The 22,155-nt window shown below is 41.1% G+C and overlaps 5 protein-coding genes across 8 annotated transcripts in view; 1 reads left to right on the top strand and 4 right to left on the bottom strand.

Moving 5' to 3' along the window:
- Positions 1-3,706: 3,706 nt before the first annotated feature.
- On the bottom strand, positions 3,707-6,214 carry LOC146566826 (TIMELESS-interacting protein-like). Its single transcript, XM_085285825.1, has 4 exons — positions 6,177-6,214; positions 5,939-6,014; positions 5,508-5,630; positions 3,707-5,421 (listed from the first exon to the last, which is right to left on the bottom strand). Exons 1-4 carry the CDS (start codon positions 6,212-6,214, stop codon positions 5,335-5,337), a joined length of 324 nt encoding a protein of 107 aa, XP_085141951.1. The 3' UTR covers positions 3,707-5,334.
- Positions 6,215-6,393: 179 nt separating this feature from the next.
- LOC146566825 (uncharacterized) lies at positions 6,394-13,042 on the bottom strand. The gene is made up of 4 exons (XM_085285824.1): positions 12,946-13,042; positions 12,512-12,822; positions 7,756-7,903; positions 6,394-7,297 (listed from the first exon to the last, which is right to left on the bottom strand). Exons 1-4 carry the CDS (start codon positions 13,040-13,042, stop codon positions 7,203-7,205), a joined length of 651 nt encoding a protein of 216 aa, XP_085141950.1. The 3' UTR covers positions 6,394-7,202.
- Positions 13,043-15,398: 2,356 nt separating this feature from the next.
- On the bottom strand, positions 15,399-19,286 carry LOC146566823 (uncharacterized). Its single transcript, XM_085286436.1, has 5 exons — positions 19,094-19,286; positions 18,443-18,685; positions 18,156-18,308; positions 17,940-18,034; positions 15,399-17,802 (listed from the first exon to the last, which is right to left on the bottom strand). The coding sequence occupies exons 1-5, from the start codon at positions 19,152-19,154 to the stop codon at positions 17,662-17,664; spliced, it is 693 nt and encodes a 230-aa protein (XP_085142562.1). The 5' UTR covers positions 19,155-19,286; the 3' UTR covers positions 15,399-17,661.
- On the bottom strand, positions 15,799-17,612 carry LOC146566824 (serine/threonine-protein kinase pim-2-like). Its single transcript, XM_085285823.1, has 4 exons — positions 17,433-17,612; positions 16,237-16,417; positions 15,980-16,150; positions 15,799-15,890 (listed from the first exon to the last, which is right to left on the bottom strand). The coding sequence occupies exons 1-4, from the start codon at positions 17,610-17,612 to the stop codon at positions 15,799-15,801; spliced, it is 624 nt and encodes a 207-aa protein (XP_085141949.1).
- LOC146566821 (DIS3-like exonuclease 1) overlaps positions 17,561-22,155 on the top strand; it is a 34,804-nt gene continuing 30,209 nt past the window's right edge. For 3 of the 4 annotated variants that reach the window (XM_085286352.1, XM_085286354.1, XM_085286351.1), the window contains exons 1-2: positions 17,561-17,698; positions 20,435-20,591. The gene's annotated coding sequence lies outside the window, so the exon portion shown is untranslated. Of the gene's footprint in view, positions 17,699-20,168; positions 20,592-22,155 lie in introns of all 4 variants that reach the window. The other variant, XM_085286353.1, reaches the window with a different exon arrangement.

The following is a 22,155-nucleotide window of genomic DNA, read 5'->3' as shown; positions in this document are numbered from 1 at the left end:
GGAGAAAGAAGATGCATCAGAGCAGGAACTGTGGATCAGTTCAAATATTTTTCTGTAACAGATACCAACACATGGTAAATACGTTTAGGATTTGGACTTTTAAAAATAAGAAAAACATTTATTTCCATTGATTATAAATGTCTTTGCTAACCCAAAGCTGACGTCACAGTAGGAACATGTGCTCAAGATATAAACCACCAGAAATGCACAACATTACTCGAATGAGCAGGCACGAACATTGGGAAACCTTTAAATCTGCTCACTGCCAAAGCTTTTCAGCAGAAACTGCTGCACGTGAACTTTAATCCCCCTCTACACAGTCGTTGCTGAGCTGTTGCTCAGGGCTGAGGCCGGTCTCAGCCTCAGCGGGCTCAGAGTCTTTGGGGGGAAGCGGGCTGGTTTGTTGCGTGGAGGTGTTGTTGGAAGGCTCGAGGTCAGGATCTTCTACAGTTTCATCTCCATCAGTAGAACCTTTGATGACATTTGGTGAGGATGCAGCTGGAGGTTTGTCTCCTAACATGTCAGCAGTCTGAGAGGCTGAAGGGCCTGAAAGGGTTGAGAATTAGAAACAGTGATGGTTTCAGTCAACACAGACACACTCAGTCTACTACGATTTATAAAAGACAGGCAAAGCTGAGATAATGAAAAATGAAACTGTAAACTGCAGGGTTCAAACTCATTGTTCAGGGTCAAATTTAAGCACTTTAAGCACTTTCAAGGTCCATTATCAAGCTTTTCCAGCACATTACCAAAAAAACAGTTTGCATGTTCCACTTTGCATCACCTCAGTAAGACCATGTAAAAATTAAAACAAATCGTCTTAGGTTGACTTAAATGTTCTTTGTTCCTCTTTTGTTAAAACAGAGAAAAATGCACCACACAAAAATACTGAAAAAGGAAATGGTTGTCTTATATGCATATAGTGCACAAACTCAAAAAACTCATTTCTCTCAAAAATGCAGATGTGCAAATGTGAACAAATCAACTTGTTAGAGATGCTCATCTCCACTTGGAAAAAACAACCACACAAAAGAAGAAATCTGCACAAATGAACAAGTCTGCTCATCAGATATTGATGCTTCTTTCCTACGTGACACAACAACAGGAGACAGATGTTTGGTACTTTAACTAGTTAAGCACCCACACCACCAAAAATGGGGGAAAAGAGAGGAGATCACATTTAATCGGTTATAACACGAGGTCAGAAATATAAGTGCAGACATGAGTGTCCACAGAAGCCTCTGAATCTCAGCTGTAAACCATTTCTACAAACACCAAACAGTTAAAAGAGCAGTTACATCACCATGAATCTGTGGACAGGTAACATCCATATTTTGATTTATGATTTTCTGGAGTTAAATGTGACCCAAAGTATATTTTATAGCATATAAGCTATAAAATACTTTTAAAAATTAGGTGAGGGAAATAATCATTTTTTTCTATGTTTGAGTCCCAGTAACTTTGACATAGTAACATCTGCAGTAATATTTACCCCTCTGATGACAGCTCACAAGCGTTAGCTTTATTTTGATACCAAGACTGTTTACACAGAGTTTGTAATTGCAGAGAAATACTCCATTTATTTTGGCCTCTTCATTTTCGAGCAGGAAGCTCAGAAAAGCCCTGGGGGCCTAACAGGTCAAAGTTCATTCCCAATAAAACTAACTGTGAGATGTTTGACTACATTGCTCTCTGGATTATTGTTACAGTCCTAAATGATCAGCTTTAAAGTGTTTGTGCTAATAACACCATGTACAGTAAGACAGGCATGGAGAACAGCACTGACGGGAGGCTTTGAACAGATGACACACTCAGTTCAATTCAACATATAAGACTTTAAAAACGCACAAACATCGACCTAAAATCTATTTATTCAGTCCATCACCTGTCATAGAATTATGTCAAATAATAATGTATTGTTCATCTCCCTTAAATAAACAGGCAGCCTTAAAGTATGAAACATTCATTCATTAAAACACTAAAATGTGTCTGTCGTCTCCGTGGCTGATAGAGCCCCACAGGCATCAATGTGAGCTTAAAGCCATTTATAATTTTTAAATGGTTTAATGTGTCGGTGCTCACGATAAACACATTTTGAATGAAAGCCAGGGAACTTCAGCAGCACAAGAAATGGCTTCTTTGTGCCCACATGCATCAGTCCCTCTTTTTACCAGTTTTTCTTTAAGGCTTAAGTTGGCTAGTTAAGTGTCGGACTAACGATTAAAGCTTTCACTTGAGTGAAGTCACTAATATTACTGCTACTGCTAAGTAATGTTAGCCAAGTTTAAAGCACACTGCATAAATCACCATGCCATAACTAACTGCTGTGCTAGCACTGCCGTACTCTATCACACTCAGTGCATTTCAATCATTTCTCCAGCAAGTTTGATAGCTAGCAAAATAATAATCATAGTTTTAAACATTAGCCTGTGTTATGTACACATACTCGAAATTATTTACTGTCATGTGACTCAAGAGTACAAATTCCTTCAGTGTCGTTTTCCATCGAACACTCATTAAAACAGCACGAACCCTGAAACTGCTTATTAAAATAATATGTATGTAAATAATAGTATGTTGCATTATAAAAAATTAAGCTTTTGACTGCCCTCCAGAGTTCACGTTAACTTCAGATCTCTGGAAGCTACACTACCCGAACGATGTCAGCTGTTTAGTTTCTATACTGGACAGAAAAAAAAAAAGGGGGGGGGGTGGATTGGCTCCTCTTAAGGAGGACTAATGACTAAAATGTGAAAGTTTAAAGTCGATGAGTAAATCATGCTCGGGTAATACAATGGAAACGGTCTCATATCACCATCTAGTGTTATAAACTGTAAACACATTTTTATGGGTGAAGGCTCATAATAGAGACCGATCAACAGGTCATTTTCTTTTCTATGGGTCTCATTTAAATCACATTACATCATTTCTGCAGTAAATGAGGACCCTGAAGAACGATTTAATGTCACTGTTAAAGATTTGTAGACAATAGATCGCAGACAGCTGGCTCCGCTTTAACTAAAGAGGAAGTAAAAACAGTTTGGATCACAAGTGTAAGGCAAAAACAAAAATACTACGCCTAATTGAAGCTGACATCAGACAGGCAGTAAAGAAATCAATGTTTTCTACATGCTTTGCCTCTTATTACCAAACTCCACACTAATGTGAGGAATCTCTGGTGGTTTGGACGAACTGTGCAATACGGGAACTCGTCACTCGACCTTCAGGGTTTCTGGTGGATATATACACTAGATCCACTTCACTATATTGTAAGGAGTATTCACTCACCACCCATCATCCAAATCATTGAATTCAGGTGATCCAGTAACTTCCACAGCTGTATAGAATCAAGCACCTAGGCATGCAGACTGCTGCTACTAAGTGGAAGTGTTTGGGAACGACAGCAACTCAGCCATCAAGTGGTGGATCACGTAAAATCCCAGAGTGGGGGTCAGTGGATACTGAGGCGCACAGAGGTTGCTAATTTTCTGTGGAGTCCATCGCTCCAAACTTCACGTGGTCTCCAGATTAGCTAAAGAACAGTGCACAGAGAGCTTCGTGGAATCCATTTCCATGGCCGAGCAGCTGTAGTCCAAGCCTTACATCACAGAGTGCAACGCAAAGCAATGGGACACAGCGGTGTAAAGCACGCCGCCACTGGACTCTAGAACAGGAGAGATGCAGTCTATGGAGTGACGGATCACAGTTCTCAATCTGGAAAGCCGATAGACAAGTCAACTTAGCAGTTGCCAGGACAACAGAGCTCCAGGTTTGGTGGCAGGGGGATTTCGGTGCGGGGTTGTTTTTCAGAAGTTGGGCTCAGTCTCTTCGTTCCAGTGAAAGGAACTCTTAATGCTTCAGCATGCAAAGACATTTTGGCTCCCGACTTTAAGGGAACAGTTTGGGGATGGCTTCTTCCTGTTCCAGCATGACTGGGCACCAGTGCACAAAGCAAGGTCCACAAAGACATGAACTCTGGCATGGGAGTCCTGACCAGAACACCACTGGGATGAATGAGAGCAGAGATTTGGAGCCAGGCCTTCAACATCAGTGTCTGACCTTACAAATGGTCATAAACTCCCATAAACACTCCCAGAAGAGTTGAAGCTGATATAGCTGCACAGGCGGACGTCGTGAATGGGATGTCACTCGAGTTCATATGAGTGTGGGGGCAGATGAGCAAACACTTTTGGCAATATACTGTACATTCAATGTTTTGCTTTTTGTATTTTCATATAAAGTTAATACACCAATGAAGCTAGATGATCCTTATGAACCTTCGCTGGATGTTTTGTAGCAGAATCATTAATTATTTCTGTTATATTGTGTCCCAGCTGTATGATACATTTTTGCCATTCTTACCAATTTGCTGCTGGCGTGCGCGCCTCTTTTCCAGGGCCCGCTGTCTGTTCAGCTCAATACGTTTCTGCTGCTCTTCGGTCAGAGAGGGAGTAGGTGGGGGAGCGAGGGCTTCGGCAATCTGCCCTTGGGGAGCATTAATAAAACTCTCTCTGCTGAACAGATCAGGATCCCCAAATGTTTCCAGTTCACGTTGTACCTCTTCGTCACCAGCACCTGAACACAATTTCAAGCAGTGCTGATAATTAAGTCCTGTGGAATATGGCAAGTATTTCCTATGTGCACCTGCAGGTGTGAATCCACCGTAGGGCTGTTCGATACAACGATATATACAAAAACGTCTATTTCATTTTACGCTATCGTTTGTTTCGTGGTGTCGCAAAATAAACTGTTTACGGCAATATTTCTTCATGGTTCTGATGTCACTGTAGTAAAGTTCTCTCTTTCTCTTATATATAACCACACTACGGACGGACAAGCGCCTGTTTTTATGCGTTGTCGTTAGCAACAACGACGGTAAAACCATCGCGTGTCCGCTTGTTTATGTTCCACATAAACCTTTCAGAATAAAGCTCAAGATCCTGTTGAGGCTTTTCAAAATAAACGGAATCACGTGAAAGAGCAGAGTGTTTACGGATGAGAAGTAAAACAGAGCCGCCAGGTGCTAAAAAATAAACCTTAGACTCAAACGTTAGAACAGGCTTTCCCCCGCAGCACGCCGTGTAATAAATACTCACAAAGAAAACGGCGCCGTTACAACTTCTGTCTAAAAATGTGTCGTTTCATGCATCGGTTAAAACACTCGACTCCAGCTACATGACGCGCAGCTGGAAACACTTCACGCAAGTCGAGATTCACAGAATTGACAGAAAATGTTACATTTCTGTGATTTATATCGTTATCGGACGATAGAATTCTTATATCGGGAGATGAGACTTTGGTCATATCGCACAGCCCTAGTCCACCGTATCCCCATCAGTAATGATTTTTCTTCTTACCATCTGTACTTGTAAAATCTTCATGTGTCAGGGGCATGTCCAGTCGTATTCGTTTAAGACATGTCTATAGAAGAATGAGTAAAAAATTACAAATTCTGAACATTAGGAATCCCACACGCTTGCAGGAAATATTCTACTGCTTCCTCTCACCTGCACTTCCTTTTTGCTGCCGAGCCTTTCCACTTTGTCAATAAAATCTTCAAATTGCAATTTGGGGTACAACCTGTGGGCCCAGTTCTCCATCTTCTGCATCAGCAGCCGCAGGTCTGCAGCCTAATGGGGCAAACATCAAAAACAGCGAGTAGTGATATGAAAGAGGGCTGTGTGTGATAGGACGCTTCTTCTTCCCACTAAAAAATGACTTCCAGTCATTGGAACAAAAGACATCTTAATTTGGTAAACCAACCTCTGGTTCCCCTCACTCATTTTTGACCACGACAGAAAGGGCAACTTTTGACCTTTTAGTCTCAAACCAAATTTAGGACATCTAATTAAAAGCTGACAGGCCAAACAGATTTAGCTCAAAAACCAATGTTCATTCACATCTGGTAATTGGTGGGACAGATGTTATCATATCCTACCTCGTGTCCTTTGCCTTTGAACTGGATATTGTCAAAGAGAGTGCCCAGAGCTGGAAGCCCTCGATCTGATATCAGCCTGGGAAAAAATATTAAGACTAAGTTAAACCATTAATGGATTACAAGCAGGGTTAGCAGCACATCCAGGCGTATTTGGCTTATCCAATTCAGGATCGTGGATGGCTGAAGCCCATCCCAGCAGCCAGGTCGCCAGCCTGTCACAGGGCCAACACAGACAGACCCTCTGAATGGAAATGTCAGTGCCTTCAGATGTACCATGTTCAGAAGGCAGTAGCTTGTTGGGGGGGGGGTAGGGTGTTTGGTTTTCAGGGTGCCCACAACCTTTCTTTTCCTACCTGTTTGTACATAAGGCAGTATAATGAGAAATAGTCAAATTTCTCCATCTAAAAATAAAAAATAAAAAATTGCTATATATATATATATATATTTATAGCAAAGTTGCAATTAATTTGAATATTTTATCAAATGAAAATCTATGTTTTTCTTTAATACAGCTTGCAAGTTTTATCCTAAGTATAATCGACGTTCTTACTTAAAAGCTTATTTAACATCCTTTGATTTAGTATAACTTAGTTCTGTCCAGGAACATTGTGAACAGAACAGTAACAGAGGAGTGCCACTGGAACACCCACTGGGAGACTACTGGGAACGAGCCTGACTTATGGTTGGCAATACTAACCAGGTTCACACTATAGGTGTACAGAGACTGGAAACATCTTTCTCACACACATCCAGGGATGTCTCCAACGCTCTGACAATTTTCAGTCTGGGAATTTTGCCCATCCAAATGATGAAAACAACAATGGTATTAGAGTCTTTCTTCTTTAAATGACTGGCAGAGTGAAGCTGCACCATCATCACACAGATGCAGTCATTTGTACCCGCCGCTAAAGCGTAAGAAGACGCTGCAGTACTCTGCGAAACGACAGGTGTCGCCACTCAGATAATATCACATCACTTTTTTTGTGCAAAGTTCTTTCCACAAACTTACGTTTTCAAACATTTGCAACAACTCTGTGTGTCAGTGTGTCTCTGAGCCTCTGTGCACGATTATTAGTGAAACGGTGATAAAAACCAGTGCAGTCACAGACTCGTGTTCAACCTGGCTGCAACACTGACAGTCTGCACACGTCAATCAATGATTTTGGCCTCCTTGTGTCCCAGCTCACACAAGATGACATCAAATTCCTATTTAAATGCGCATTTTAATGCATTTCAACCCTCTGTCGTGATATAAATGTCTTTGCTACCTGTGGGAGTCCAGCTTGGGTTGGGGTCTCTTCACGCCTCTCCTTTTAGCAGTAGGGACATCAGCCAGCTGTGATACCTCACCTTCATCTCCTGCATTGAAAACACATGACAACAGGATGTGTTTCTAACTCATTCTGTTGGCAGCGTGGCAAACTTCAAGCTTATCTTTAAATCCAGACAAATTATAGACTGGAGGTTACAGAAGAAATGTGCTGGTTTGAACAGTATCTGATAGGTTTCATTTGCTCACGCAAACAAAAACATGTGTGTTGTTATTGTTAGAAACATCCAGTCTCAGAGAGATGCTGAAAAACCAGTTCATGCATTTGTTAATTCTAGGCTGAACTAACAAATTCATTATTATCAAGCTGTTCCAAAAAGCTTTGTGGAAGGACTATGAGAGGTTGTATTTCTCCCACATTAGCCTTTTTTCCTGAATCTTATTTTTCTATGATTCTTCATTAAACCATGAATTTAAAATACAAAGTTCTGAATCATCACATCTTAAAGACCTCATAGTAATCCTGTAAGAGCACAGCAGCATCTACCATCTGCAAAAGGGTCTCCTTCCTCCTGGCCTCCCCGGCCTGGGGAGTGTGGTGGTGGGAGTGGGGGGAAAGCTTCATCCTCTATGCCGTCATAGTCAGGAATGTCCTGCGGGCTATTTTCCTGTGGGTCAACCATGGTGAGTCGGTCCTGGAGACAAAGTAAAAGACGTGTGAGCCCCAGTCGTCAACAGCATCAGCATTAAGTTACATGAATTTAACTGCAAGTTGAAAAAATGACATTTATTTCTGTAAGAGTAATTCTTTACTGTGTTACAACATCAACATGAAAACCTAAAAAAACTGGCATTTACTTTTTTCTTTTTTTACATCAACAGGAGGAGCTGTACAGACACTCATCCCACCTGGAATTATACCCCAAATTCAGAAATGTACTATTATGATACATTAATGGTCCATTATGTTTGTTTCACAGTTATATACATAATACAATTTATAGATTTGTATATATTTACATTCTATCAGGGATGAACTGGTTGTGAACCTTTGGGCTGATAATGACATTTAAAAGTTACAATTTGGATGAATTATTACTGCGATACTTCTTTTGGACTCTGTAGTACCACAGAAATATCATTAAAGTAACAGGTTTGTTTTAAAGTCTTTCAGCTGTTCCGTAAGCATCATCGTCATCATCATTTATATAGCACTTTAAAAACACACCTGGCAGACCGAAGTGCTGCACAATACAAATGTAGTAATAAAATAGCAAAAAACAAACATAGCAATAAAGTAAACTCTTGAGCCAAAATGATGTGACACAACTAGGGCTGCCACAAACGATTATTTTGATAGTCGACTAGTCACCGATTATTTATGCGATTAGTCGACTAATCAGATCATCATCCACTGGACGTAAAACTACAGCTTATTGCACCATGCAGCATATGCTCTTATATAACTATCATTAGCTTATAGCTTTAAGCTTTTAAGGTGCTAACTAAAAATAAAGACAAGATGATAGTTTATTCAATTTTAATGAAATTTGCAGATTGTTTCGGTGAAGTTTAATAAACTCCTTGCTATCTAAAATATAACAGGACAACGGAGTATATTCTCCAGCATCTCACACTTCTGATAATCAGCTGTCTGCTTGACGTTTATTCAGCTGTGTAAAAACTATAACTTTAATCTCAGACAAACCGATTTACTCAGGAACAAATAAAATACTAAAAAAAAAAAAAGCCAAACAACAACATTTTTAATTTATCTAAGTGACTCATATATATTTAACCTGAGTAGCGAAAGACGGCGGTGGGTTTGAAAACAATTTGCCTGGAGTCCGGTGTTCTCACCGTGCTAGTGACCTAGCCCCCGGCTAGCTATCGAGCTAGTGGGTAACAGAGGACTCTGAAAACGTCGGAGCGCTTTTGAAAATATGTGGTGTCCTGATAAACTGAGCCGATATTTGAGGTTTACACAGCTACATTCTCGGCTGAAAATATGTTAAACGTTTATTTTGTGACCCAGAAAGAATAATAAGAGTAATATTAAAACTAACTAGCTGCCGCCATTGTTGGAAACTGAGCTGGGCCGCGCTATGAATTCTGGGACACAGCTGCTGCTTCTTCTTCTTCTTCTTCTTCTTCGGGGTTTAACGGCAGCTGGCATCCTTGTACATGCAGTGCTGCCATCTTCTGTTTCAGTCCGTTATTACACTCTTAAATCCTGCTACTTATTCCTGCGTCTTTTGGGATCTTACAAAGCTTCAAACGACGCGTCGACTATTAAATCAGTCGTCGACGATTTTGATAGTCGACGTAATCGTGACTAGTCGACAAATCGTGGCAGCCCTAGACACAACACAGACACAAAAGGAAATCTTCTACATTGTTTTGCTGTTCACACAAGTTCTAATGCTACCCTTTGTTTCTGGAAGGAGACGATTTTCTGTCCAGTATTAAAGTTCAAAGAACAGGGTATCCGTCTCCAGTGGGCTGCTAAACAAGTTTACCAGAAAAATCAGACCCACGGTCATGTTGTGTCACTTTGAGTGATTAGTCAGCAGCAATAACAGGGAATGACAAACTGACAGACTTTGGATATAAAACAAACAATTTAAACATTTAGAAGTTAAACATCTTCTCGGATTCCTTTTGCTGCACATGTCTATGTATGTATTTGCTGTACAGTGTCATTTGTTTGGAACATTAATCTTGATGTATACATAAACATTTGATTTAAAAAACGTGTTTAAAAATGAACACTGACACAATTAAACACAACACTGGTGCACGGTGACTGCAAACAGAAGCAGCTGCTTGTATCCTCCTGTGGATACAAACCAGCAAGAACTCATCAGATCTCTGTCACTTACCATTAATGAAGTTTGGCTTTTATTAATAAACAGAGAGCACGGATATCTATGGAAGAAATATAGTATCATCAGAATTCAAGTATTTTTAGACATTGAATTTATGACACTGAATTTTTATCCTCCAAATTTCCCTGCAAAAATATTCACCTGCAAAAATTCACCTGCAAAAATTCACCTGAAAAAAATTCACCTGCAAAAATTCACCTGAAAAAAATTCACCTGCAAAAATTCAACTGCAAAAGTGATGAACTTTAATGACCCAAGCCAGAGCAATCAGCACCAGATCGAGTCGAGTGGCTCTCAGCCAATTAAATTACGCTGTTTGATCACATGACACCGTTAGCCAGCAGTGTGTCTCCTAAAAGAGAGCTGTTTAAAGGTGAGTGATTAAGTTTTTCTCCTAAATAGAGATCATTACAGAACGCCTAGTCCTACTTAAAATCCCATTTATTATTATTATTTTTTTTATCATCTACTCGAACTAAGGAAAACGTTTGACTAACTCAAAGACAATTTCCACGCCTCCCCTGCCTGACTGCAGAGGCAGTTTTGAATTTAGGAGCGCCAAGATGGCAGCGGCAAACCCTGGCGGCTCTCCGGTGAGTGTATATATATATATATATATTTTTTTTATCTTCAAGTTTGTCTTTTGAAACCTTAATTTTATTTAAATCCGTTGCTCACGTATAAAGTACACAGACGGGGTCTTTGCTCAACTCGTCTGAGGCGTGTCTCACTAAGCGCTACATGCTAGCATCCTGCTAACCGAGCTACCCTTTACATGCTGTGCTTTAGAAAATAGGATACTCGTTAAAAAAAATACTCCGCAGATATCCGGTTGTTCAGTCTGACGTCACTAGCCGTGTCTGGGTCTAAACTCCGCTGCAGGTCCATATATCAAACGATCACTGTGGCATTACTGAGAGTTGAAAAACTGTCTAAAGTCTTTCATCTTTAATAAAATGATCAGCGTTCTGCTCTACCAGGTGTAACAATTGAGTTTAACATCCAGGCATCCATGAAAACGGAATTTATGACATTTAATGGAGTTAGAAGTTAGCAGGGAGTTAGCTCGCTAGCTTCTATCTAAATACAATATAGCATGTCCTGACTGCGGGGTTTTGGAAACAAATTAAAACATACAGCTCTGTTATCACTTCCAGCATAAATGAAGACAGAAAACTAAACAGCAGTGACGTTTGTAGGGTTACTGAAGTTGGGCTAGCTGGTATATAATGATGTGCTACGTGACCGCTAGCGACATAGCTATGTTAGCATAATATAAACAAGCTAACTTTTTTTTTCCACTCGATAAAAGTTAACGTGAGTGTTCTCGGTGGTCAGAAACAAATGTAATCGCATGGCAGGATGCTGTAAAAGGACCAAACTTCAGCCAGGAGAACAACTGAGATAATCCATCCACAATACGAGGTTAGTCATTCATATACTGCTGCATGGGCTGGGCTGTAGTTACATCGTAAGGTTTTAAAAACTGAGCTTAAATAAATGATTAGCGGTAATAAAAGCCGAGGGAGGTCAACAGGGATCACTGACTGTTTTAGGAGCTTTTTGAGATCAAATAGAAGAAAATACATAACATTAAACATGTTAACAACACAAAAGCCATATTAAACGCAGACTACTTTAGACCCGGAAGTAGGATTCGTCGCGTCATCACTGAACAACCGGATAGATAGATAGACGAACACTGCAAATATAATGTTGGAAACGAGAACGGCCTTTAGTGAAGGGGTAAAATACACCATGAATAAAGCCATAGAGTGAATGGCTGCCATGGTTGCAGAACAGCCTGATTTAATGACAAGAATGGGGAAGAGTGAGGTGAAGTGAACCACAGCCACAAAACACGGTCAGACAAGGCGGCAAAAGGGCAGTGATCTGTCCGTCAGTATGAAGTTGGTGTGTGCTTTGGTGAACAAAAACTCCAGACTGGTAGCAGGAAGATGGGAGACTCGTGTTTCACTGGAATAGTGGTGAATTAAAACATCCTTTGTTGGGGACATTTCGGTGTAAATGCATCCATACAGGCAAGACAGAGGCAGACCAGACAGTGAAGAAAACAAGGCAAACATTAGAAATATAAAAACGGAAATATAGGATGAGTCGGGGATGAGTTCCTGCCCCAAGTGGAGGAGTTCAAGTATCTCGGGGTCTTGTTCGCGAGTGATGGGAGAAGGGAGCCGGAGATCGACAGACGGATTGGGGCTGCAGCTGCAGTAATGCGGACGCTGCACCGGTCCGTCGTGGTGAAGAGGGAGCTGAGTGTAAAAGCGAAGCTCTCAATTTACCGGTCGATCTACGTCCCTACCCTCACCTATGGCCTTTACATGACTAACGTCCCCTCTTCTCCCTACCTCACATTAGCCCCCATCTTTCTTCCAGGTGGAAAAGACCCGTCACCTTCTGGGAGTGGCGGCTCCCGTGGGAACAGCTCCCACCACCAAGTCCCTGAGTGAGTCTCTGTCCCCCAGCGTGAGCTCCAGCACTCTGTCCACGTCCACCTCCGCCTCCTCGCAGATCTCCAGCACCACCTTTGAAAGCGTGAGAAGGAGCTGGCCACCAAGGTGAGAAAAACGTGGGCTTAGTGGGCGTTCTTGTTGCTGCCTTCTTCCTTCTCTGCTCGGTCTTGTTCCTGTTGTGTTGTAGTGCCTGCGCCTTCTGACACACACCTTCAATACTGAATACAAGCAGCTGGTGAACAGCATCAGTGACTGCAAGGTGAGAAATAATACAAAGAAATAAAAAAATAGCCTTTCTGTGTCACATCAGGGAGTTCCTATATTGACGTCTACCTCATCCTGCTGTTGTTTCACTTCAGCTTTCTCTCATCTCACCGATCGGACGTGATCCATCCGTGACGAGCTTCAGCAGTGCCACCCTCACCCCTTCCTCTACCTGCCCCTCTCTCTCGGACTCGCGCTGTGGCTCCATGGGCCAGAAGTAAACATATTTTTAGGAACATTGACCTCGATCTGCAAACGGTTATTGACAGGTTATCCATTTGATTCTAACTTGGTGTGATTTGTGTTAAAGGACCCCTGAGAACAGCTCACGTGCCTCCAGTCCCTCCTGCTCAGACTGTGAAAACTTCCCGATGGTTCCCACTCTGGAGACCTCCTACCTTGCGCGGGCTGCAAAGAACGAGTTCCTGAACTTGGTGCCTGATATTGAAGAAATGCGACCAGGGTGAGTAATGCCATATTAACCCAAATACTGTCACTATGACATGTGTCTCACAGACCAAATGTAAGTCGACACTCATGTTCTCTAGTTCAAGCAGAAATGATGTGGATCGATTCAAATTCCTGAGCCTGGATGATTTCAGCTGGAAACAAACCAACTCTGCTTCTTCCTCAGATAATTCAATTCAATTTTATTTATATAGCGCCAAATCACAACAAAAGTCGCCTCAAGGCGCTTCATAGATACAGAGAAAAACCCAACAATCATATGACCCCCTATGAGCAAGCACTTTGGCGACAGTGGGAAGGAAAAACTCCCTTTTAACAGGAAGAAACCTCCAGCAGAACCAGGCTCAGGGAGGGGCGGGACCATCTTCTGCGACCGGTTGGGGTGAGAGAAGGAAGATGGGATAAAGACATGCTGTGGAAGAGAGACAGAGGTTAATAACAGATATGATTCAATGCAGAGAGGTCTATTAATACATAGTGAGTGAGAAAGGTGACTGGAAAGGAAAAACTCAATGCATCATGGGAATCCCCGGCAGCCTACGTCTATTGCAGCATAACTAAGGGAGGATTCAGGGTCACCTGGTCCAGCCCTAACTATATGCTTTAGCAAAAAGGAAAGTTTTAAGCCTAATCTTAAAAGTAGAGATAGTGTCTGTCTCCTGAATCCAAACTGGAAGCTGGTTCCACAGAAGAGGGGCCTGAAAACTGAAGGCTCTCCCTCCCATTCTACTTTTAAATACTCTAGGAACAACAAGTAAGCCTGCAGTGTGAGAGCGAAGTGCTCTAATAGGGTGATATGGTACTACAAGGTCATTAAGATAAGATGGGGCCTGATTATTTAAGACCTTGTATGTGAGGAGCAGGATTTTGAATTCAATTCTGGATTTAACAGGAGAAATCTGCTCTCTCTTTCTAGTCCCTGTCAGGACTCTTGCTGCAGCATTTTGGATCAGCTGAAGGCTTTTCAGTGAGTTTTTTGGACATCCTGATAATAATGAATTACAGTCGTCCAGCCTGGAAGTAATAAATGGTAAATGCCCTGTATTTATATAGCGCTTTACTAGTCCCTAAGGACCCCAAAGCGCTTTACATATCCAGTCATCCACCCATTCACACACACATTCACACAATAAATGCATGAACTAGTTTTTCAGCGTCACTCTGAGACAGGATATTTCTAATTTTAGAGATGTTGCGCAAATGGAAGAACGCAGTCTTACATATTTGTTTAATATGTGCGTTGAAGGACATGTCCTGGTCAAACATGACTCCAAGGTTCCTCACAGCGTTACTGGAGGCCAAGGTAATGCCATCCAGAGTAAGAATCTGGTTAGATACCATATTTCTAAACTTTTCAGGGACGAGTACAATAACCTCAGTTTGATCTGAATTAAGAAGCAGAAAGTTAGCGGCCATCCAGGTCTTTAAGTCTTTAAGACATTCCTGCAGTGTAACTCATTGGTGTGTGTTATCTGGCTTCATGGACAGATAGAGCTGGGTGTCATCTGCATAGCAGTGAAAATTTATGCTATGTCTTCTAATGATGCTGCCTAGGGGAAACATGTATAATGTAAACAGAATTGGTCCTAGCACTGAACCCTGTGGAACTCCATAATTAACCTCAGTGTGTGAAGAGGACTCTCCATTTACATGCACAAATTGGAGTCTATTAGATAGATATGTCACAAACCAAACTGTACACTGGTAAACTGTTACAATAAAAAAAGACCGTAATTTTCTTTACTCTTCTTTATTTATGTAACTTTTGTTTTCACTGGCAATTTAGTATTAGGTTAGGACAAAAAACAAATTAGGAAGGTTAAAGACAGAACATTACTAGATTGTGGTTTTAATTAAAATGTAGCCTTTGACAATGCTGAACACATGAGAAGCTACTTTAAGGCATATCACCCAATTTGTAATATTGCTAAACATTTCTTAAGGCAGACGAGTCATGCTGGCTGGGTCAGTGTCATTTTTGTTGTAATTGATGTCTGGTTTGTTCTGTTCCCTAGTGATGGGTAGGGATGGGTACCAGTATCCGGTGTTCTGACATAATCCTTGAAATAGTAATAACACAGTATCCTCAGCAAAGATGAATTAAACAAGTTTTATTTTAATGGAAGTTTACTTCAAGTCTTCAGATTTTTACTGTCTTTTATTTGATTACTTTAAAGTATATGATTACATTAGAGTAATTAAATAAAGACAGTTTTGATGGAGCTCCTGAGCCAGCCCAAGCTCTCTATGAAGACGAGGAAAAACTCCCCTGGGGGGGCCAGACTGACGGGAAGAAACCTCGGGAAAGCCCATTCAAAGAGAGATCCCCTTTCCTGGGATGGCTGGGGGGGGTTACAGGAATTCCAAAACACTGAAATTTAAAGTGGGCCAATTAAAAAAAATTATTTCCTGAAAAAAAGAAAGGTAATTCATACATCACACATAAATGATAACGTCTGAATTGTGTGTGTTTGTGTGTGTGTGTGTGTGATAGGCTTATCTCAGCCAAGTGTGATGCTGTAGCTCCTCCAGCGTCGGCCGCGTCTCCGGGACTTTGGTTAAACACGCGTCCAAGAAATCCCGGCAGTCTGGAAAGAAAGGAAAGAGAAAAAACATGAAGATGATAGTTCCAGTGGTCCAAGCCATCAGTCAGTCTTGAAGTGTGACGTTTTCTTACTTTTGGACAGATGTCTTTTGAATTTCAGGCGCTTTTTGAGGAAGCTCGTGGTGTTAAAGTCCCCGGCATGAAGCGCTTCGTACAGAACCACTCCCATTTGCCATACCGTGGTGGGTCCACACCTGTAGCAACTGCGCCCGTACCACTCGGGAGGGGAGTAAATTTCTGTACCTAATAAACAGACACAATTGCAATTTCTTCTAAAACAAAAGGCGAAAATTGTGACATCTGTGAAGAGCAAGAGCAGAATATGTTACCATAGAAGACGCGGTACTGCGACTGCTCCTTAACAAAGCAGCTCAGTCCAAAGTCGATGATACGAACACGCGGTACATCTGAGCCGGTCTCAATTAGAATGTTCTCACTCTTGATGTCCCGGTGAAAGATGTGTTTATCCTCCAGGTGCTTCGCAGCATCAACCAGCTGCTTCAGAATGACCTGGAAATAGAGCAGGGCGATATGACCAAAAATATTTATCACGATATACATTTGAAAAGTTGTGATAACGATATAACTGACGATATAACTGACACTAGACAAAATACTTTACAACGCCACAACTTTATTAGTGCAAAAAACCCCATAAATGTATTTTCACTTAAACAAGCAGCTGTTTTTTTATGTGCATTAAAGTTATATAAAAATGTAACAGTGCAAATGCAAATTCCTCGCTGACAGTTTAACCAAAAGGCATTTCCAGTGGAAATTGGCCGACATATCCTCAGCATAACCATGTAAAATATCCACAAAGCTTAAAAAGAGGTTATACACACACAATACGGTAATATCACGTTGAGGTGCAGTACGTATCACTCCGCGAGGCGCCTGCCTACGATAGCCGTAATGCTCCGACAATCCATCGAGCGGTGCGGCTTTGTAGCTTAGCAAAGTCGCCGTGTACATAAAATCGTTTTGAGGTCAGTAAACACAACCAGAATTCATACATAAGGCACACGGGATTATAAGGGGCACTGTCGAGTTTCAGAAAAATCAAAGGATTGATTTTAAGTGTGCCGTATTTTCCAAACAACACGGTAATAACGGCGGCCCGCTAGCATGCGCTACCAAAAATCGTGCTTTGTTGTGTATCTGACGGACGAAAGCTAAACCAGTTCCACACCACTAAAGTTGCAGCATTTTTACAAACCAGTTCTGGTTCATCCGTTTCATTCAACGATCCACTTTTGCTCTTCTCTTTCTGCGTCACCGCCATCTGCGTATGTAAACATAGGCACTGCGCATGCGCGTTTTACCTATTCTAGCGCGATATTTCATTTTCCTATCGTTGCCCAAAATTACACCGGTATTACCGTGAATGGTATGATATAGCCCAGCCCTACCTGGAAACGATGAAAAAGACAATAATCAATCAATGGGTTAATGTTTCTCTAATACTCTGTGCTTTGATTGAATGATGTACAGTCTAAGACTCTTCTAAGGCAAGTCAACTTGCCTTGGCCTTGTCCTCTGGCAAAAATCCTCCATTTTCTTCTATGTATTTATCCAGGTCCACAGCGGGGACAGGTCTCTCCATCACCAGGATCAGCTCTCTGCCAAAGTCAAACCACTCCAACAGAGACACTGGGGCTGATGTTTCCACTGATCCATCTGCTTCAGCTGCAAGCTTCAGCATGATGGCAACTTCCACTGACACATTCTTCCCGTTATCATCCTGAAATATTTCAACAAAGTGGATGATGAGGCACAGACGTTCCACAGGTGAACGCTGCATGCAATCCACTAATGTAAAAACAATTCAAGTCTTGCACATTTACCTTCACTTTGCAGTACACTTTCCCCTTTGGGATGTGTTTGATGGCCACCTAAAAGACACAGGGCATTGATGAGCATTTCCTCAGTATGACATCATTAAAGGTGTAAAACAGCATACATCTCAGCTTACGATATTATCCCTTATCTGCATTACTGCCTGTCTTACTACCACCATCTGAACACTTACTGGTAAATGATCCTTTATGCGGTAGCCAGCAAACACTGCTCCACAGCCTCCTTCTCCAAGCCGGTGCTCCTCCACGTATCTTGCTTGGAAGTCACCTAAACAGACAAACACAAATTGGGTTTTACTACAGCTGTCACACAAATTACTCTCTGCTGTACCCTAAATGTTCATTTTGCTCTTCACCTGAATATAAAAGCTAAGCTGCTTGCTACTTACGTTTCTGTTCAGCCACTGACTTTTTGGCAACGGTTTTGGTTTTGTCCTGGTCCACGTTCTTTTTCTTAGGTGGGTCCCTGGTGTCTCCCGCAGCTTTCCTTTTGCCAGCCTTTTTGTTTTTACTGCAGCTCTCTGAAATCTCTATGCTGCAGTCTGCAGATGTGGAAAACACCAAAAGCACATCAGCTTATTAGATAATAGACACAAATATCTCCCAAACACTAATATCTTCAAACTAGCAACCAGATGTACACTTAATCTACCCCTCACTCAACTAATTAGCCTACCTTTACCAGTGTCCAACCAGGAAGATGCCTGCCCCTTGTCACCGCTCACATGCTCAAGAAGTTTACGCTTTTTTGCTGTATTGGTTGTCCCCGCTTCATCTTGTTGGACCTTTCGCTTGACTCCCCCGACCACATGAGCATCTGAGCTGGTGGAAGGACCAGCCTGCTCAGTGACCCTCCTTCTTTTTATGGGGGTCGTTTTTTCAGGACTGGCCTTTCTTTTAGCCATCCTGCTCTTACAATCTATAAACAACAACAACACATTAGTGAAAAAGAGCGCTCGACATCAGGACTAGAAGGATTTTGATGTCATTGAATTTTAAATTAGTATTGCTTACAATATAATAACAAGTTTATCCTTTTGATAAAAAACACACCAAAACGAGTCCATACCAGGTCTACTAAGTCTAGATACTGATGACACTTGTTGCTCTGTTTTCACTGCTCAGTCCAAGAATAAACTTGTCACATTATTTTACCAAAAGACAAAGTGCCCCAGTAACCTTTCTTTGATTAGACATGTTGCACTCAGGTTAGTTTCAATCAAAACCAGGATTTAAATCCTCTAAAAATGAATCATTTTATACACAGAGCCTCAACATTGTTAGAAATGTACATTCTGTTATTTAGGGGATTTTATTTTTTACTTACTTTGATCTCCTGGATCTTTCTTATCTGCCTCAGTCGTAACTTTTCTTGTTTCCTTTTTCATCTTAATTTTTAAAATAGAAAATGTCACCTTAATGAGTGAATAGTCCTTCAAATGTCTGGATGCTTGACTTTTCTAACTAAGCTGTATAAGTCAGTTCTGTAAGTGAGCTTTAAAAGTAAACTCCGGAGTCTATGGCAACACAACATTAGAACCTTGCCTTTTAGTGACATCACTAAAAGGCAAGTAGTTTAAAGAAAAACACTCTGGCATTTCATATAATTCAGTAATTTCACATTAAACTTTCTTTCATTATCCTTTCATTATTTGTTTAAAGACTTGATGTGTGGATGCTACTATGAAGACTTCTAGTTGAGCAAACACTAATAAACACTGACTAGTTTATCTGAGATAAAATATAACACTTTTTTATTAAGTCAGTGTTAACTCTGTTTTTTTCTGTTAGGATCATTCAATAGTATCAGAAGAGAAAAGAAAAGTATGTTTTGTTTTGTTTTTTTTCTTCAAGATCTGTTCACATGTACTTTAGCAAGAGTGAGTACACAGCGTTAAAAAATGGTACTTAGTGTAGTGAGGAAGGCGAAAAGCAAAGAGAGCATATGAAGGTAATATTGAAGAAGGCGCAGTTTTGAAGTGGTGAAAGGCAAAGGCATGAGTGCAAGCGTAATAAAAGGTAATAGGAGAGATGTCGAGCAGGCGGAGGACTTGGCTGGAGCAGGAAAAGGCAAAAGGGGAAACGCGAGTGCACGTCTGAAACTTCTTCACTGTCAGTGAATCCTAATTCTTAAGACTAACTAAGAAGAATAAATCTATGTATGAATGTCGTTTTGAGCACATCTCCTCTTTCTACTGATCAATTCTTCCACCTAGTGGATAGATGATAGTATTGCAGCTTGTCTCGTCACCTGTTGTGTGTTTTGTGTGCTCCAGAACCTGCGTCCTGTTGGAGTACTGTACGTAAAACACACAAACACTGGAGTGAACACAGCTGCTGAACATCTCTATATTCATAACTTCTTCCTGTTATCTCATATCTGTCTCCCTTCATCTGTGTAGGAACGGTGTACAGATGTATGAGTATGTCACTCCTGCTCCTCCACCTAACACCTCCACTCCAAACTAAGTTTGCTCGGCTGCTTTGGTTCACTGATCTGCAAGTATCTGTCATTTGTTTGCAGATGTCTGCAGGAATTATTGTAATGATCCATTAATGGTGCCTGATTTCATTCAGTTTTACAGCTTGTCTCGTGTTTTTGAACTGCTTCCCTCACAGTTGTACACAGTGCTAACATGTGCTCTTACTCTGTGTTTTATTCCTGAAGAAAAAGAAAGTGCCCAGCCCAGCAGGATGAAGATGGGCCATACGTCAAGAAGCCGCCAAATGCCTTCATGCTCTATCTCAAAGAGCAGAGGCCAAAGGTCATTGCTGAACTCAACATCCCTGGAAATGCAGCCGTAAATGCAGTGGTGGGACAGAGAGTAAGTGTGTAACTCTACGTCTATTGCAGCATAACTAAGGGAGGATTCAGGGTCACCTGGTCCAGCCCTAACTATATGCTTTAGCAAAAAGGAAAGTTTTAAGCCTAATCTTAAAAGTAGAGATAGTGTCTGTCTCCTGAATCCAAACTGGAAGCTGGTTCCACAGAAGAGGGGCCTGAAAACTGAAGGCTCTCCCTCCCATTCTACTTTTAAATACTCTAGGAACAACAAGTAGGCCTGCAGAGCGAGAGCGAAGTGCTCTAATAGGGTGATATGGTACTACAAGGTCATTAAGATAAGATGGGGCCTGATTATTTAAGACCTTGTATGTGAGGAGCAGGATTTTGAATTCAATTCTGGATTTAACAGGAGAAATCTGCTCTCTCTTTCTAGTCCCTGTCAGGACTCTTGCTGCAGCATTTTGGATCAGCTGAAGGCTTTTCAGTGAGTTTTTTGGACATCCTGATAATAATGAATTACAGTCGTCCAGCCTGGAAGTAATAAATGGTAAATGCCCTGTATTTATATAGCGCTTTACTAGTCCCTAAGGACCCCAAAGCGCTTTACATATCCAGTCATCCACCCATTCACACACACATTCACACAATAAATGCATGAACTAGTTTTTCAGCGTCACTCTGAGACAGGATATTTCTAATTTTAGAGATGTTGCGCAAATGGAAGAACGCAGTCTTACATATTTGTTTAATATGTGCGTTGAAGGACATGTCCTGGTCAAACATGACTCCAAGGTTCCTCACAGCGTTACTGGAGGCCAAGGTAATGCCATCCAGAGTAAGAATCTGGTTAGATACCATATTTCTAAACTTTTCAGGGACGAGTACAATAACCTCAGTTTGATCTGAATTAAGAAGCAGAAAGTTAGCGGCCATCCAGGTCTTTAAGTCTTTAAGACATTCCTGCAGTGTAACTCATTGGTGTGTGTTATCTGGCTTCATGGACAGATAGAGCTGGGTGTCATCTGCATAGCAGTGAAAATTTATGCTATGTCTTCTAATGATGCTGCCTAGGGGAAACATGTATAATGTAAACAGAATTGGTCCTAGCACTGAACCCTGTGGAACTCCATAATTAACCTCAGTGTGTGAAGAGGACTCTCCATTTACATGCACAAATTGGAGTCTATTAGATAGATATGTCACAAACCAAACTGTACACTGGTAAACTGTTACAATAAAAAAAGACCGTAATTTTCTTTACTCTTCTTTATTTATGTAACTTTTGTTTTCACTGGCAATTTAGTATTAGGTTAGGACAAAAAACAAATTAGGAAGGTTAAAGACAGAACATTACTAGATTGTGGTTTTAATTAAAATGTAGCCTTTGACAATGCTGAACACATGAGAAGCTACTTTAAGGCATATCACCCAATTTGTAATATTGCTAAACATTTCTTAAGGCAGACGAGTCATGCTGGCTGGGTCAGTGTCATTTTTGTTGTAATTGATGTCTGGTTTGTTCTGTTCCCTAGTGATGGGTAGGGATGGGTACCAGTATCCGGTGTTCTGACATAATCCTTGAAATAGTAATAACACAGTATCCT

Source organism: Mchenga conophoros, linkage group LG9 (genome assembly GCF_057382185.1).
Source record: "Mchenga conophoros isolate Kocher_MC1m ecotype Shallow Benthic linkage group LG9, M_conophoros_male_GT1.1, whole genome shotgun sequence".
NCBI lineage: Eukaryota > Metazoa > Chordata > Actinopteri > Cichliformes > Cichlidae > Mchenga > Mchenga conophoros.
Note: the sequence above shows the minus strand (reverse complement) of the source record. Positions and strands in the feature narration are given on the sequence as shown.